Consider the following 16,005-nt stretch of genomic DNA (forward strand, 5'->3'; position numbering starts at 1 on the left):
TAAATTTTCTTATAAGATTCAAACATGTAATAAGCTCATATAAGCAGTATTTTAATGTCACAAATGTAAACTCTCAGTCAAATTCACATCTTTTGGATTTTAAGGTTGAAAACAAATTCCATTTTGCTGTATGTTTTTTAGTAAGGATTTAGAGAAATTTCGATTTGTCCAGTGTTTAGAAGACTGTATGAACCCTTTTAAAAACCGTGGTGCTTTAGAGAGCAGTCATGTTTTGTTGAATTTATAAATGATTTCTCAATGTGTTCCTTTCAATTCACAGGGAAATGTTGCTTCACAACCTGTACTCGGAAAAGGTAAATCAATAATCTTCTCATGACTTTTTTCTCAGATATCAAAATACAAAGGGATCTCTGCTTTCTGACAGCTTCTTGCTCTCCCTTCTCCTGTTCTCAGCACCCCTCCCCTCACCCCAGGGTCTCCTCTGATGTGTAGAGTCTAATCTGCTCCCAGCTAGAAAAATCAGATAATCACACTTGTTAAATTCAAGCTTAAAGTCAAAATGAAAGACAATCTGATTAAAGCCCCATGAGTCATGCTCATGTGTTTTAATGCATGCACATTAGGATCAAAGCACTAAAACCACTGCAAATTCCTCAGTTCCTAATGACTTGTGGGTGTAAAAGTGTTAGTTGCTCAATCATGTCTGACTCTGTGACCCCTTGGAATGGACTTGTATGCTTGGTCTTGCCTGACTCTGTGTGACCCCACGGAGTGCCACCAGGCTCCTCTGTCCATGGGACTCTACAGGCAAGATTACTGGAGTGGGTTGCCATTCCCTTCTCCAGGAGATCTTCCCAACCCAAGGCTCAAATCCAAAAACAGTGTAGTGTGGCACGTGTATATATAACATTGTGGTTCCAGAAAGTATACGGGAAATTTATGGCCTTGATAAACATAAAATAAGATTGCAGAATCACTGACTGTGGAGATCAGTTGTCTTATAGAAAGACGTCAGTCACCATAGATCTTTCAAGTTTTTGTTTCTTCTTCTATTGTCTGGGCCATCCCATCTCTTAATGTCAGTTTATAGCAGATTTTACATGCATTGTTCAGTTGCTAAGTCGGGTCTGACTCTTTGTGCCCCCGTGAATTGTAGCATGCCAGGCTTCCCTATCCTTTGTTATCTCCCTGAGTTTGCTCAAACTCATGTCCATTCACTCAGTGATGCCACCCAACCATCTCATTCTCTGTTGTCCCCTCAATTGCCCTCAATCTTTCCCAGCATCAGGGTCTTTTCTGGTGAGTCATCTCTTCACATCAGGTGGCCAGTGTTTTGGAGCTTCAGCTTCAGCATCAGTCCTTCCAGTGAATATTCAGGGTTGACTTCCTTTAGGAGTGACTGGTTTGATCATACATAAAGCATAAAGCAGCTAAATTCGGTTATAACTTTACAATCTCTAAAGAATGTGTGCACAAATTTACAAAAGTGTTTTCAGATTTTCTGGACACTCTGCATACAAGGTAGGGTTAAATTCTTCTGAGCGTATGAAAATGGGTCTCTGCATTCTATGCTATGCTAAGTCACTTCAGTCGTGTCCGACTCAGTGCGACCCCATAGATGGCAGCCCACCAGGCTCTGCCGTCCCTGGGATTCTCCAGGCAAGAACACTGGAGTGGGTTGCCATTTCCTTCTCCAATGCATGAAAGTGAAAAGTGAAAGTGAAGTCACTCAGTTGTGTCTGACTCTTAGCGACCCCATGGACTGCAGCCTCTGCATGGACCTCTACAAATCTGAGGTCTTCGTGGAAATGACTATCTCAGGAAATATTTTCTCAAAAACAGACTTCAGTATGTGAGCTCCCCTCTACTGTTTTTCATACCTTAATAACTTAGTATTTAACACCCTAGATGTGTTCGATACTGTTGTCTTCTGCTCTGCACAGATGAACTAGCAGACTATGGAGTCAATGACACAGTCCATCCAGCTGAGGGAATCAGTTTGGAAAAAGATTTGGTCAGCCAGACAACAGCAACACAGGAAAAATCACAGGAGGAACTCACAACAATAAATAACGGTGTTTCTAAAGAAATATGGTTGGATTTTGAAGACTTCTGTGTATGCTTTCAGTAAGTATAAATTTTATGCGTGTGTGTAATATAATGGATATATAAGCCTTTGATTTTTAGCTTTCATTTAAAAGAGTTAAGCCAGTGTTAGTCTGGTGTTGATCTAATAGTAAACAAAAATATTAGAAGGAAATATGGATGAGTTGATTGTCCACATGAAGCATGAGTAGCCAAACCAGTCTCAGGCCAATTTCAGCCTCTTCTCAAAGACTTATTTTTTGTTTAAGTTTATTCACTGAGAGAAATCATTTGTGTCCCTGTCAGGCAACTAATTCAATACAGTTATTATTTTTTCCCAGCTTTATTTATGTACAATTGATAGATAAAATTATAAATACTTAGTATGCATGGAGGGTGGATGAGTTGGGAGATTAAGACTGACGTATATACACTACCATATGTGAAATAGATTTGGGAACCTGCTATATAGTATAGGGAGCTTAGCTGAGTTCTCTGTGGTGACCTAGAGGGGTGGAGTGGGAGGGAGGCTCCAGAGGGAGGGGATATATGTACATGTATAGCTGTTTCACTTCATTGTAATAGCAGAAACTAACACCACTTTGTATAGCAATTATACACACACACACACAAATGTGTCCATGGTGATGAATTAAAACACATACATATTGTGAAAGATCCCCCCATCCATTTAATTAACACATCTATCACCTCATATGTTTACCTTTTTATTTTGTGTGAGAACATTTAAGTTCTGTTCTTTGAGCACATTTTAATTATACAATGTAGTCTTATCAACAATACTCACCATGTTTCACGTTAGATCTTCAAACCTTATTCATCTTGTAACAGAAAGTTTGTAGTCTTTTTACCAATCTCTTCCTGTTTTGCCCACCCCCAGCCCTGGCAACCATGTTTTCCCTCTCTGAGTTGTTATTATATCTTGTAGCTTTCATCTATCTTTATCTGTTTTGCCTATAATTATTCATGTCTGAGAAACTTAATATGTAGTACTAGTCTGTTGCATATAATGACAATAATCTGTTATAAATGTTTTTCAGGACTATATATATTTTCCACAAACCAAGTTCATATTGCCTTAACTTTCAAAAATCAGAATTCAAGGTAAATACATTATGATATCTTCTCTTTCACTTCTTAAATTTTTGATGGAATCATGCTAGTGAAAAACACTTTCAAATTTATCAAGCATTTCTAAACTTCTAATATAATTGTATTTTAAAAATTGTTAGGGTCTTCTACCAATCGCTCACCCAGACAATACGCAAAATTCTGCTACCTGGTATTTCCAAGTGTGATCCATCTGATTATGTTGCAGCAGTTCAACCCTGAGATGCATTATTTTATAAATTCACACTAAGGAAATTTTGACTTATAAATAAGGGGAGGAAAAGTACAAAAAATTCACTATTCATGCTTGCATGCTAGGTCGTTTCAGTTGCCTCCAACTCTTTGCAACGCTATGGACTGTAGCCCAACAGGCTCCTCTCTCTACGGCATTCTCCGAAAGAATACTGGAATGGATTGCCAACCCTCCTCCAAGGGATCTTCACAACCCAGGGATCAAACCCACATCTCATATGTCTTCTGCTAATTAATGTTCACTAACTTGCACACAATTCCTAAAACATAAGCACATTTTCACTATCATTTTTGCTATATCAGCCCACATTCTTCCCTCTGCTTGAAATTAATTCACGTTAGTCCTTCCCACTGCTTGAATTTCATTCCCCTTCCTCTGGCCAATGTCTACAAGTCCCTCAAAACAGCACGGATGCCGTGAGACCTCCTTCCTTGGCCATAGAGTCTGAGTCAAGTATGCTCACTCCATGCATTCTGTGTGATTGTCCACACTCAAACACTTTCCTCCCTCCATCCTGACTGTATGGTCATTCCTCTGTGTTCCTCCACCTACCTATCCACTTCATGTCAACATCTTAAGGAGAACTCTGTCCTTTTCTTGACTGTTGCGATACAGGCCCTGGCATGAAGTAGAAACTTGGTTTTTTAAAAAAAATTGTTGAATGAATTAATGAACAAGTCTCACATTGGGTAGAATTTTGGAGAAGATGATGAAATGTATCCTGGGAAACTAAATTACACTGAAACATGCTTGTTGCTTGTATGGGGCCATGCAGCCCCCAGTGATAACTCCACATCTCGCTGAGCTAATGCAGAGTTGGAGGAAGTAAGGAGGCTTGGGGATGACTTCTCCCTTTGCACTTGTACTAGATGAAAATGCAGACAGAGAAAACCTTTTTGAGCATCCCTCAAGAGGTACTTTGTAGCTGGTTGCCAGCTCTGAAAGTATGAACCAGCTCGGTACTAGTGACTGGGGCTGGCAGAATGACTGACCTGGCTCGGTAGTCTGTCTACAAAAAATACCCAGAGGAATGCTTTGACTTTATGAAGATAAAAAAGCAAACAAAGCAAAGGCAAACCAACAAAACCCAAACTGTTGAGACTTGCAGAACCCAGTGTGTGGTATGATATTTATTTACCGTTTACAGTTAATTAAGGAATGTCATCATATTCGAATTACTAGCAACAATTAAACGATAGTCATTTATAGGTGCTCCCTCTGTTCCCAGCCTTGAACTAGGTTCTTTTTTGCATCAACTCTTCAAGGCAAACCCAATGAAAAGACTATTATTATTATCGATTTTCAGGTTAGGAAACTGAGGCAGACCAAGTTTGGGGGTAAAATGCCCAAGACCACCAAACTAGTAAGAGGCACAAACATCAGGAGAACCAGATTTGTCCTCAGTGAAGCCTGTGCCTTTCTCACTAGTGCACCTTTGGAGGAAGCAGATCCATGGCTCTGGAGCCAGACTGCCTGGTTTTGAATGCAGATTTCACTTGGGATAGGACTCTTTGCCTCAGTTTACTTTTTTATACAATGACAGTGAGAACCTACATCAGAGTTGAGAAAGGAATGAGAGAATTTGTGTAAAACACTTAGTAGAATGCCTAATACTTAGTAAGTGAAAATAAATGCTGGCTGTCATTATTATTACCAAGAGCATTTGGCACATGAGTTTTTGTTATACATTGCCACCCTAATATATATGTGTGTGTGTGTGTGTGTGTGTTTGGACATTTTTATGAAGTGATGGTAAATACAGAATTTTATTTCCCTTTTAAAGTTCCAGCTTGGCAAAATAAAATGACAGCATCCATTATGAGTCCCTTCATCCCCCTGAATTTTTTTTTAACATCAATGGTCTGAGAAAATGACGGATATTGTTAGAGGATGTTGTTAGTACCCCAAATTAACAGCCTTTAGTTTGGCCTGCCCGTGGTCTGAGGCTAGGCAGTCCTGATTTAGGGGCTTCCCTGGTGGCTCAGATGGTAAAGAATCTGCCTGCAAAGCAGGAGACCCGGGTTCGATACCTGAGTAGGAAAGATCCTCTGGAGAAGGGCATGGCAATCCACTCCAGTATTCTTGCCTGGAGAACCCCACACACAGAGGAGCCTGGTAGGCTACAGTCCATGAGGTTGCAAAGAGTCAGACACGACTGAGCAACTAACGCTTTCACTTTAGTCCTGATTTTAGTGGCCACAGGCACTGCCTGCTGAACTGGAAACACGGAGTCTGAGGCTTGTCCTGTGCACATCCCTTAGCTGTCCCCATGGGTGATGTCATGGGAGTTGGCATCGGGTTTGCAAAGATGTCTCGTGCCTGCACCAGGGCAGATTCCCTTCATATGGCCTCTAGGGCCACCTCATCTTCAAATTCTCAAACAATTTAAAATGATGGCAAATGAGTTATCGGTAGAGCCTCCTCCTTGCTCACATAGGCTACACTGGCAAATCCAAGGTCCTTCACAGTTTTAGACAGGGAGTATTTGAAACAACTGCTTCTATTACCAACATGTTGCAGACCAAAGAAAACAAAAGAAAACTAAAATAAAGTGTCAAATGCTAACTATTGGAAAACTTTGAGTGATGCAATCATTTTAAATAGTTACATTGCATCAAACATTTCTAGAAATCTTATTATCCTTGATTACTAAGGATTTCTTTTTCACAATATAACTTGTTTTTTTTTTTGCATTTCAACTTGTTATTTAAATATTGTAAAATAATATAGAAAGCCTTTAAAGTATAATGACAATTAAATTAACACATTTAACATACACCATCAGTCAAAATTATGTTGAAGCACTGGGACATTGAAGTGCAGTAATAGCACAATAATTGAAAGACCAACATTGGAGTTACGTATTAGTAGATAGACAGACTTACTTTTGAATCTCAGCTGTGCTACTTGCAAGCTCTGTGACCTTTGATGAATTACTTACCCTCTGTATTTCAGTTTCTTCATCCATAATTATAGATATTAATAGCACCCACCTAAGATGGATTGAAATCATATTCATGTAATCCTTATGCTCCTGTCCACTAAGAGATACTCCAGTTGTGCTCAGTACTTTCTTGCATGCCCCAAGCACAAATCCAGTTTGGTTCTGAAGTGGGTATCCTTTCCCTTCTCCGGGGGATCTTCCCAACCCAGAGAACAAACCCACATCTTCTACATTGCAGGCAGATTCTTTATCAGCTGAGCCACAAGGGAAGCCCCCAGTTTGGTTCATCAGCATGCAATAGGTATAGTTCTGAAGACCTTGTAGAATGAAGGAGTAATAGCAAAAACACCAAGTAGCATGTGCTTAGTCACTCAGTTGTGTGTAACTACTTGTGACCCCCAAGGATTGTAGCCAGGCTCCTCTATCCATAGGATTCTCTAGGCAAGAATACTGGAGTGGGTTGCCATGGCCTTCTTCGGGGGATCTTCCCAACTATTGGATTGAACCCAGGTCTCCCTCATTGCAGGCAGATTCTTTACCATCTGAGCCAACAGGGAAGCCCAAGTAGCCTACCTTAATACATTTCTATTCTCTCCCTGTTTACTTATCAGGGACCTATTTTCTGAGCACTGCTCAGCTGTGGGCTCAATTTCTTCCTCTATTGTCATTTCTGGAACAAACATACCCCCTTTCTTTACTCACAGAGGAGAACTTTGGCTCTCTCTGATATGGTGGCCAGTCTCAGTCTCTGCAGACACGGTTTCCATGGACTGCTGCCAGCATGCACCAGTGTGATTTTCTTTCTTTCATTAAATCTGTAAAGTACTTGTTGTGGTATATGCAGCTGCTGCTGCTGCTGCTAAGTCGCTTCAGTCATGTCCGATTCTGTGCGACCCCATAGACGGCAGCTCACCAGGCTCCTCCATCTCTGAGATTCTCCAGGCAAGAACACTGGAGTGGGTTGCCATTTCCTTCTCCAATGCATGAAAGTGAAAAGTACTTGTTGTGATGTCTAGAACACACTAAATGCTCTATGAAGGTCAGGTATTAGAATTGGGAAATACTACCATTAACAGGCTGATATGAAATGCAACAATTAGTCTATTTCTTGCAGTTTTCAGATGAACGTGTGTCCTATCACCTATTCGTCGACAGTTTAAAGCCCATTGAACTGCTGATCTGCCTTTCTGCATTGGTACGCTGGGGAGAATCTGGAGGTAAGAGGGCCATGAGAAAATTACAGTCTGAAAGCCCAGCTCACTTTCTATTCAGGGGAAATGTATACTGCAAGTTTTAGACACCGAATGAAGGAACTTATTTCCTCTCTAGACCTCCTAAGATCTTCCTGCTCCTCTGACATCAAGGAGTAAGCTCACTCTTGCCACCCATCTCTCTCTTTGTTCTGGTCATATGATCACCTCTTTAGCACACCTAGTCCCTCTATTTCTCTTTCCCCTTATACATGGCATCATTCTTGATTCTTTCAAAATCTATTTAAAATCACAAGCTCTTTCTTTGATTTAACTCTTCCAAAGGCCTTTATCTCCATCCTGCCCTGGGCGCCTACTATCATGGTTTTATTTAGATTTTATGTACCAATAACTGTATTATCTCAATCAATCTTAAGCTCTCTGACCACCACACCTGAAGCTCCAGCTCACTGTCTCTAGAATTCTACCCCTACAATTCTTGGACTGAATGGGGACCACCATTCATCAACCTTACAACTTTTTATGTGTCCACCCTCATTAGATCCTTATTTCTTTGAGTCCCAACACAGTTTCCATGGCCCATCATTGTATTTATTGACGTTTCTTCACAGGTGCCCTCAACACAAGTACTTTCTTACCCTCTCAAGTTATGTTCCTGACAAAACCCTAATACTGGTTGAAAATATCTCTGTTCCTGACCTGAGGTTGCATCAGAGCAGCCGAGTGTAACTGAAGAAAACAATTCCTACTACCTAGCCCCATTTTAAATTGACGACCACAAACCTCAAAAAGAACAAACAAACAAATGGCCTAAGCACTGTCAGCATTCCCCAAGTTCATTCATTCTCCACACTTTCCTTCTTATGGATGATTATTGCAAACCTGCAGATCTCTCTCCATCTTCAAATCTCCAATTCCCACTCTTATCCTTCTTCCTTTCCAGGTGATGACCTTGCTACTATTTTCACTGAAGAGATAGAAGAGATCAGAAATGACCCACTCATCTCCTCATATTGAACTCTCTGAAGCTCTAGTCACCTTTCCTTCCTATTCTAACAGATAGACTGTTCCTTTTCTTCTCTAAGGCCATTAGATTTCTTTCTTCTTGTGAACACATGCACATATGCACAAAACAGTATTCTTTGATTGACTTGTTTTACTAAAGCATTTATATGTAACTCAAATGAACAGCTCTGACCCTGTACAGGTATACATATTTTCTGCATGCTTAATATTGAATTTCTTGCCTACCTTGATGTTAGAGACTATGGTTTTCCTACTAAGATATACCCAATGTTTTAAGTGGTATCAGATGTGTAGCAGGTAGGCAATAAATATTTGTTGAATACACTTTCCAGACTTCAGCAGTGTGAGTTTAGTATATCTACCTAACCAACAGTTCCTAAGCTGCACCACATCCTAGAACTTTGAAACTCCAAATGCAAGGAAGTGTTTCAGATCACGTGGTGGCCTGTAACATTAGCTTGAGGGTTAGCTGCAAAACAAGGTAAGAAGTATTTTGCCCTCAGCTACCAATGAAGAATAATATTTTCTACCCATTTTCAGATTTTAAAAAGTTAATTAGATTGCTTTAGTTAATTTACAAAATACAATTAAATTTAAAATGTTAATTTAATTGAAATGAAAGTTTTGTTAATTATGTTATTTCTCCACACACTTAAAGCTAAGAATCAAAGGTAAAAAACTTAGATAAAATGTAGCATATTTTGCCCTTGTTTTGACACTTTCTTAGGAAAATCTCTCATTTCCCCAGAAGTAGTAATTTTCCTCCTTTAAAATTGCATATCCAGCAGGATATTGTGATTCCTGCTCTACATAAGAAAAGTAGTGGTATACTACAATGAAATATCCCTGGCTGACCTCTGTTTTCCTAACTTTTCCATTTCTGGTTTCCTCAGCTGGGGGAATGACTACGAGGAGAAAAGTAGGAATAGGACCAGAGGTCTTTCTTCCTCTCGAGTATTATTTCCCGTAACTATTTACCCAGCATAATTTCTAATGTTTTATGAGCATTTTCAGAATATGTCTAATTGTTGGTTGTTGTTAATATCATTATAATTATATTATTAATGTCATATTGATAAAAAAGCAGTACTAGTGATGGCCAACAATCAAATTTTATATATATATATATAATTTTTTTAACTTTTCCTAAAGCTTTAACAAAGAACAGCCCTCCCATAGAGCCTGGACTACTTACAGTTGAGACAGTTTCTTGGAAATCTCTGAGGCCACGTGATCTTGTTGTGACAATTCACACCTATGCTACCAAGGCTACAGTGGTTCGCCTGCCTGTTGGGTATGCAGTGACTTTATTTTTCCAATACTAAGTATTATTTGAAGACTTGTAAACTTTTGACTACTAGATAATGAAACAATACGGAATCTAATATGTTGTTTCCTACAGTGATTTCACAAAGTATAGGTCTATCATCATGATTCTTGAGAAAAATAATTCTGGGAATGAATAAACTGGAGAAATGCTGTATCTTTTGGAAGATGTGTAATTGTCAAAGAATCTGAAACGTGTTTAGTAAAGAGTACATTTTAAACGTGTTTAACCCAGTATTTCCTAAAATTAATTTATTAAAATGATCTTTTTGTTTTATTATGCCATAGTTCTTAATAAGGACCATGATTTTATTTAAAAACAGGCTGAAAAATAGCATTTTTTCTATAAATCTATAGTTTTACCTGTAGTTATTTTTAATTTTACCTGTAGTTTTATTTTAAGTTAAGATACAATTGGTTAAACACATCACATTTTCCATTTTAAAGAAAAGATATATAGTTGAAAAGTTTTCATGATTTTTGATAAGTTCAAAATATTACCTCATATTTCAGATAAGATAAATATTTTGCTGAATTTCCCAAGATCAATCATGATATTCTATGTGATTAATGAAAATTTATGGCTCTTATTCAAAAAGCAAAACCCAAGCAACAAGATAAAGTGCTAAAATAATCTATGGCAAGCATCTAATATTCCTAGAGGAATAATGAATTTTAAAAATACTATATTTTTCACATCTCCCCTAAAAACTCTAGTATGGAAAGATTCTTCCAGAGATCATTATTCTGTCTGAGTGCTCATTCATCAAGATGACCAAGGATGAGGAACTGATAAAGAATCTACTTTTATCTGGGCTTCCCTGGTGGCTCAGACAGTAAAGAATCAGCCTGCAATGCAGGAGACCTGGGTCCAATCTCTGGGTCAGGAAGATCCCCTGGAGAAGGGAATGGCAAACCACTCCAGTATTCATGCCTGGAGAATTCCATGGACAGAGGAGCCTGGCCGACTACACTACAGTCCATGGGGTCACAAAGAGTAGGATACAACTGAGCAGCTAAACACTTTCACAGTTTACTACTTCTATCTACATTTCCCCCCAAAAGGACCTAAGCAGCCACCAGGAAGCTTTAAGACATGCTCTCAGTCCTCTCCATGGTGCTACAACCTGGTAGGAGAGACATAAGTAACATACATGAAGCTATGCATTTGTGAGAAAATGACTATGAAATCTACAATGCACTTGGCCAATGTGAATTATTACTGTTGTGAGGTGAAAATCAGGATCAGTCTTTTGCAATATGTCTGCAGTGCATGGGCGGAGAAGGCAATGGCACCCCACTCCAGTTCTCTTGCCTGGAAAATCCCATGGATGGAAGAGCCTGGTGGGCTGCAGTCCATGGGGTCACTAGGAGTCAGACATGACTGAGCGACTTCACTTTCACTTTTCACTTCCATGCACTGGAGAAGGAAATGGCAGCCTACTCCAGTGTTCTTGCCTGGAGAATCCCAGGGACGGGGAAGCCTGGTGGGCTGCCATCTATGGGGTCACACAGAGTTGGACACGACTGAAGCGACTTAGCAGCAGCAGCAGTGCATGGGAGATGTCTCCAATATGTGCAACTTTGTCATTTAGTGTGACTGCTTTTATCCAACATAATTAGTGAAATATAGATTCCATGCTCTCTGAGGGTTCTTTCAGAGTAAAAATTCATCAGTCATTACCTCATCTGTTACAAAATTCAGCCCATACTAACCTTTGACTTCATTTGAGCACAAAGTATCATCAAGAAGCTAACAGAGGCAAGGACTACAACAAAGGAGACCCTCGATCTATATATAGTGTCCACTCTCTTTAGGAGACACATGCTGCTCTTCACTGCATACTCCCCCGTGGGCCACGCCATACACATCTGCAGCATGGTGACCTTCGTCATTGGGGATGAAGATGTTGTGCTACCCAACTTTGAGCCGGTAAGTTGGTTAGCAACTGTGATTTTTGTGTGTGTGCTTTAGTTTCAAAGATCTTGAACTAAATAATATTTCTATTTTTTTATTCAGCTTACTCATTTGTTTACTTTTTAAAACTACTAAGTATATTCTGTAAGAAATTCTCAAATACAACATGTTAATAAGCAGTCTTAACTCTGTAGGGATACAAATAAAATCATTTTATTTTAAAAATAATTATTATTTTATTTTATTTTATTTACTCACCTCTGCTCTGTTGAATTCCCTTACACATCTATTAACACCTAAGGCAGATCCCATAGTATCAATATTATTGTTCCCTTGAGAAACATAAAGGATCAGTACGGACTTTTTCAATGCAGGTTAAATTTTTGATATTTTAAATGTTCCTTTCCTCCTTCTTTGTCCTAAGGAAGGGACTCTGGGATTCAGGGAGAGAGGATCCACGAAAGGGTCAGTGATTTCTTCATCTGCTCTTAACCTCTTGGTTTTTCTAGCTACTGGCTCTGACAGAGTCTGAAAGAAAAGAGAGATAAATAAATCTTCCTTCAGGTCCTGTCTTGGTTTAGACGTCCTCTCAAGGACATCTTCAGACATATGCATATGCATTTTGGGAGACAAGTATTTATAGGGCCTTTCTACTGCATAATTCAGCTTTACCTGCTCCTCTAATCTATCTCCATATATCACAACTTCATATTAGTGAGATGAGATCCACTTAGCCAGTCAGTAAACTTGTCCAGAGCAGTAGCAGGACGGCTCAAAACCAACTCCGTGCTCACGTTTTCATGGCCCAGATACGCTCCAGTCATGCGTTCTTCCCTCTCCAGGCAGTGGTCTTGAAGGATGCCCTATGGCTGCCTCCTCTCTTTCTGCATCACCTCTCATCAGACCTAACTCCTGCTCAATAGACACAGAAGGAAGATCATCAAGCCCACTGTCTATGTCCCTTAAACCCTTAATTAGATTTACCCTGCTTATTTTAAATTCTTGTTTTTTCTCTTCTTTAAAAAAATTATTTTTACCTGAATAAATCAGTGTTATCTAAAAGAAACTGTATAAATAAAACTGCATAAAGTGAAAGTGTTAGTCACTCAGTCATGTCCGATTCTTCAAGATAACTATAAAATAAAGGCAGCCAACTTAACTGCCAACATTATATGATTTAGATGAATAATAAATGTGCTTAAGTGGTAAAGAATCCCCCTGCCAATGTAAGAGACACAAGAGACTCAGGTTCGATCCCTGAGTTGGGAAGACCCCCTGGAGGAGGAAATGGCACCCCACACCAGTATTCTTGCCTGGAAAATTCCATGGACAGAGGAGCCTGCTGAGATACAATCCATGGGACTTCAAAGAGTCAGATAAGACTGAGTGACTGAGCACACATAATGATATTATAATATTAAAAAAAAAAAAAACTTCAGGAAACTTGGGGATTTTTAGAGCATGAGCCACCACCTCCTTGTGTGGCCCTGAAATAAACCTTTCTCTGCTTCAAACACCAAACAAATAAACAAAAAAAAATTTTTTTTACATAGTATGGCTTATCTAATTTGTTTCTTTTTTATTTTTTTGAATTGAAGTAGAACTGATTTACAGTATCATGTTAGTTTCAGCTGTTCCGCCAAGTGTTTCAGTTTTAATATATATTTTTTCAGATTATATTCCATTATAGGCTAATTAGAAGATATTGAATATTGTCCCCTGTGTTATATAGTAAGTCGTTGTTTCTTATCTATTTTATATGTAGCAGTGTGTATCCATTAAACCCACACTCCTAATTTTTCCCTCCCCTACCTGTTTGCCTTTGGTTAGTCATAGTTTGTTTTCTATGTCTATGAGGTTTCAGTTTTGTAAATAGATCCATTTGTACTTATGTATTTTATTCCAAGTGTGATATCACACAGTATTTGTGTACTTAATCACTATGATATTCTGTAGGCCCATCCATGTTACTGCAAATGGCAGCTTTTCATTCTTCTTATGGCTGAGTAATATTCCAGTTCTATATCCATGCATCGACTGATGGACATTTAGGCTGCTGTATATAGTGCTATGAACACTGGGGTGCACATATCGAACTTAAAAGCTTTTGCATTTTGATATTTGGCAAAACTAATACAATTATGTAAAGTTTAAACATAAAATAAAATAAAAAAGAAAAAGCTTTTGCACAGCAAAAGAAACCAACAAAATGAAAAGACAGTCTATGGAACTGGAGATATTTGCAAATGATGTGACTGACAAGGGGTTAATTTCCAAAATATACAAACAGCTCATACAACTCAATGTTAAAAAGCAACCTAATAAAAAATAGGCAGAAGACCTCAATAGACATTTCTTCAAAGAAGACATTGAGAAGATTAACAGGTATTTTAAAAGATGCTCAACATTGTTAATTATTAGAGAAATGCAAAGCAAAACCACAATGAGGTACCACCTCACATAAGTCAAAATGGCCATCAAAATATCTACAAAAAATAAGTACTGGAGAGAGTATGGAGAAAAGGAAACCTTCCTACACAGTTGGTTAGAATGTAAATTGATACAGCTACTATGTAGAACAACAGTATGGAGGTTCCATGGTGGTGGTGCTTTAGTCACTAATTCATGTCCAACTCTTTGACCCCATTGACTGTAGCCTGCCAGGCTCCTCTGTCCATGGGATCCTCCAGGCAAGACTACTGGAATGGGTTCCCAGTTCCTTCTCCAGGGCATCTTCCTGACTCAGGAATTGAACCTGTGTCTCCTGCATTGCAGGCAGATTCTTCACCAATTGAGCTATGAGGGAAGCCCTTAAAAAACTAAAAATAGGACTACCATCAGATCAGATGAATCGCAGCACTCCAGGCCTCCCTGTCCATCACCAACTCCCAGAGTCCATCGAGTCAGTGATGCCATCCAGTCATCTCATCCTCTGTCCTGCTTAGCCTGCTTCTCCTCCTGCCCTCAATCCCTCCCAGCATCAGAGTCTTTTCCAGTGAGTCAGCTCTTCGAATGAGGTGGCCAAAGTATTGGAGTTTCAGCTTTAGCATCATCCCTTCCAAAGAAATCCCAGAGCTGATCTCCTTCAGAATGGACTGGTTGGATCTCCTTGCAGTCCAAGGGACTCTCAAGAGTCTTCTCCAACACTACAGTTCAAAAGCATCAATTCTTCGGCACTCAGCCTTCTTCACAGTCCAACTCTCACATCCATACATGACCACAGGAAAAACCATAGCCTTGACTAGATGAACCTTTGTTGGCAAAGTACTACCATATGATCCAGCAATCCAGCTCCTGGACATATGTCCTGGGCTTATATTCAAAAAAGATGTATGCACCCCAATGTTCATAGCAGAACTGTTTACAATAGTCAGGAAATGGAAGCAGTTTGTTTCTTTAGGTGATTTAATTCCCTAATTAACTGTTTGGGTCTGTGAACTCGTATTTTCCTGTGATTATCCTCCATCTTATAAAAGTTATTGGGGCTGACTTTTGGGCCCCAGTAGTCTTCACTTCTAATCAAGAAGGAAAGGGGGCTATAGATTGGTTCAAAAGCAGAGAGACTCAAGCTTCTCAGAGCCATTCTTGATCACTCCCAATGCTACCACTTAACCAGGTGACTTTTCGGGTCATGGTTTCATTTCAGGGAGAAACTATTAAGAAGACATTTTTCCAAAGCGTTGAGGGGATTGGGAGAAGGTCAGGGGGAAGTAAATGCATTAATATGGCGAGTCAATTGCCTCTGTTTTCATCAGCTTCTTGCTCCATTCTCATGCTATTCCTGCTGGACTAGTCCTTAGAATTTCTACAGGGAACTGCGGAGTGATGTTAGTGCCCCTAAGGAAAGGGGCAAAAGCAGACTTTACAAAGTTCTCCTCCTGCATGACCCTCTTCAGGCTACCTGTAAGCACCCTCTGCTCTGCAATTTCTCCATCATCTGCAACACCTCAGGGTTTTCTCCATCTTTAAAAATAAGTCCCTTCCTGATATCCCTGTCGCCTCCTTGCTTTATTGTTTCTTCAGCATTTATAGCAGAAGGAAGACATGCTAGTTCACCCTCTTGCCTCTTCTTTCTTTTTTTTTTTTTAATTGCTCTCTCCCTGAACTCTTCTCTGCCCTTCAGTCATCAGATACCACACAGCTGTCAGAC

At 39.4% G+C, this 16,005-nt stretch overlaps 1 protein-coding gene across 6 annotated transcripts in view; it reads left to right on the forward strand.

The window, feature by feature from the left end:
• The window catches only part of ADGB (androglobin), a 193,602-nt gene that overhangs the window by 102,009 nt on the left and 75,588 nt on the right, over positions 1-16,005 (forward strand). For all 6 annotated transcript variants that reach the window (XR_011568516.1, XR_011568515.1, XM_070796318.1 and 3 more), the window contains exons 14-19: positions 281-314; positions 1,905-2,088; positions 3,108-3,171; positions 7,489-7,591; positions 9,764-9,905; positions 11,756-11,870. Coding sequence is in view for 4 of the 6 variants with exons in the window: in XM_070796318.1 (XP_070652419.1) it covers positions 281-314; positions 1,905-2,088; positions 3,108-3,171; positions 7,489-7,591; positions 9,764-9,905; positions 11,756-11,870 (642 nt within the window). In the remaining 2 variants the exon portion in view is untranslated. The remainder of the gene's footprint in view (positions 1-280; positions 315-1,904; positions 2,089-3,107; positions 3,172-7,488; positions 7,592-9,763; positions 9,906-11,755; positions 11,871-16,005) is intronic.

The sequence above is a fragment of the Bos indicus genome, chromosome 9, assembly GCF_029378745.1.
Source record: "Bos indicus isolate NIAB-ARS_2022 breed Sahiwal x Tharparkar chromosome 9, NIAB-ARS_B.indTharparkar_mat_pri_1.0, whole genome shotgun sequence".
Classification (NCBI taxonomy): Eukaryota; Metazoa; Chordata; class Mammalia; order Artiodactyla; family Bovidae; genus Bos; species Bos indicus.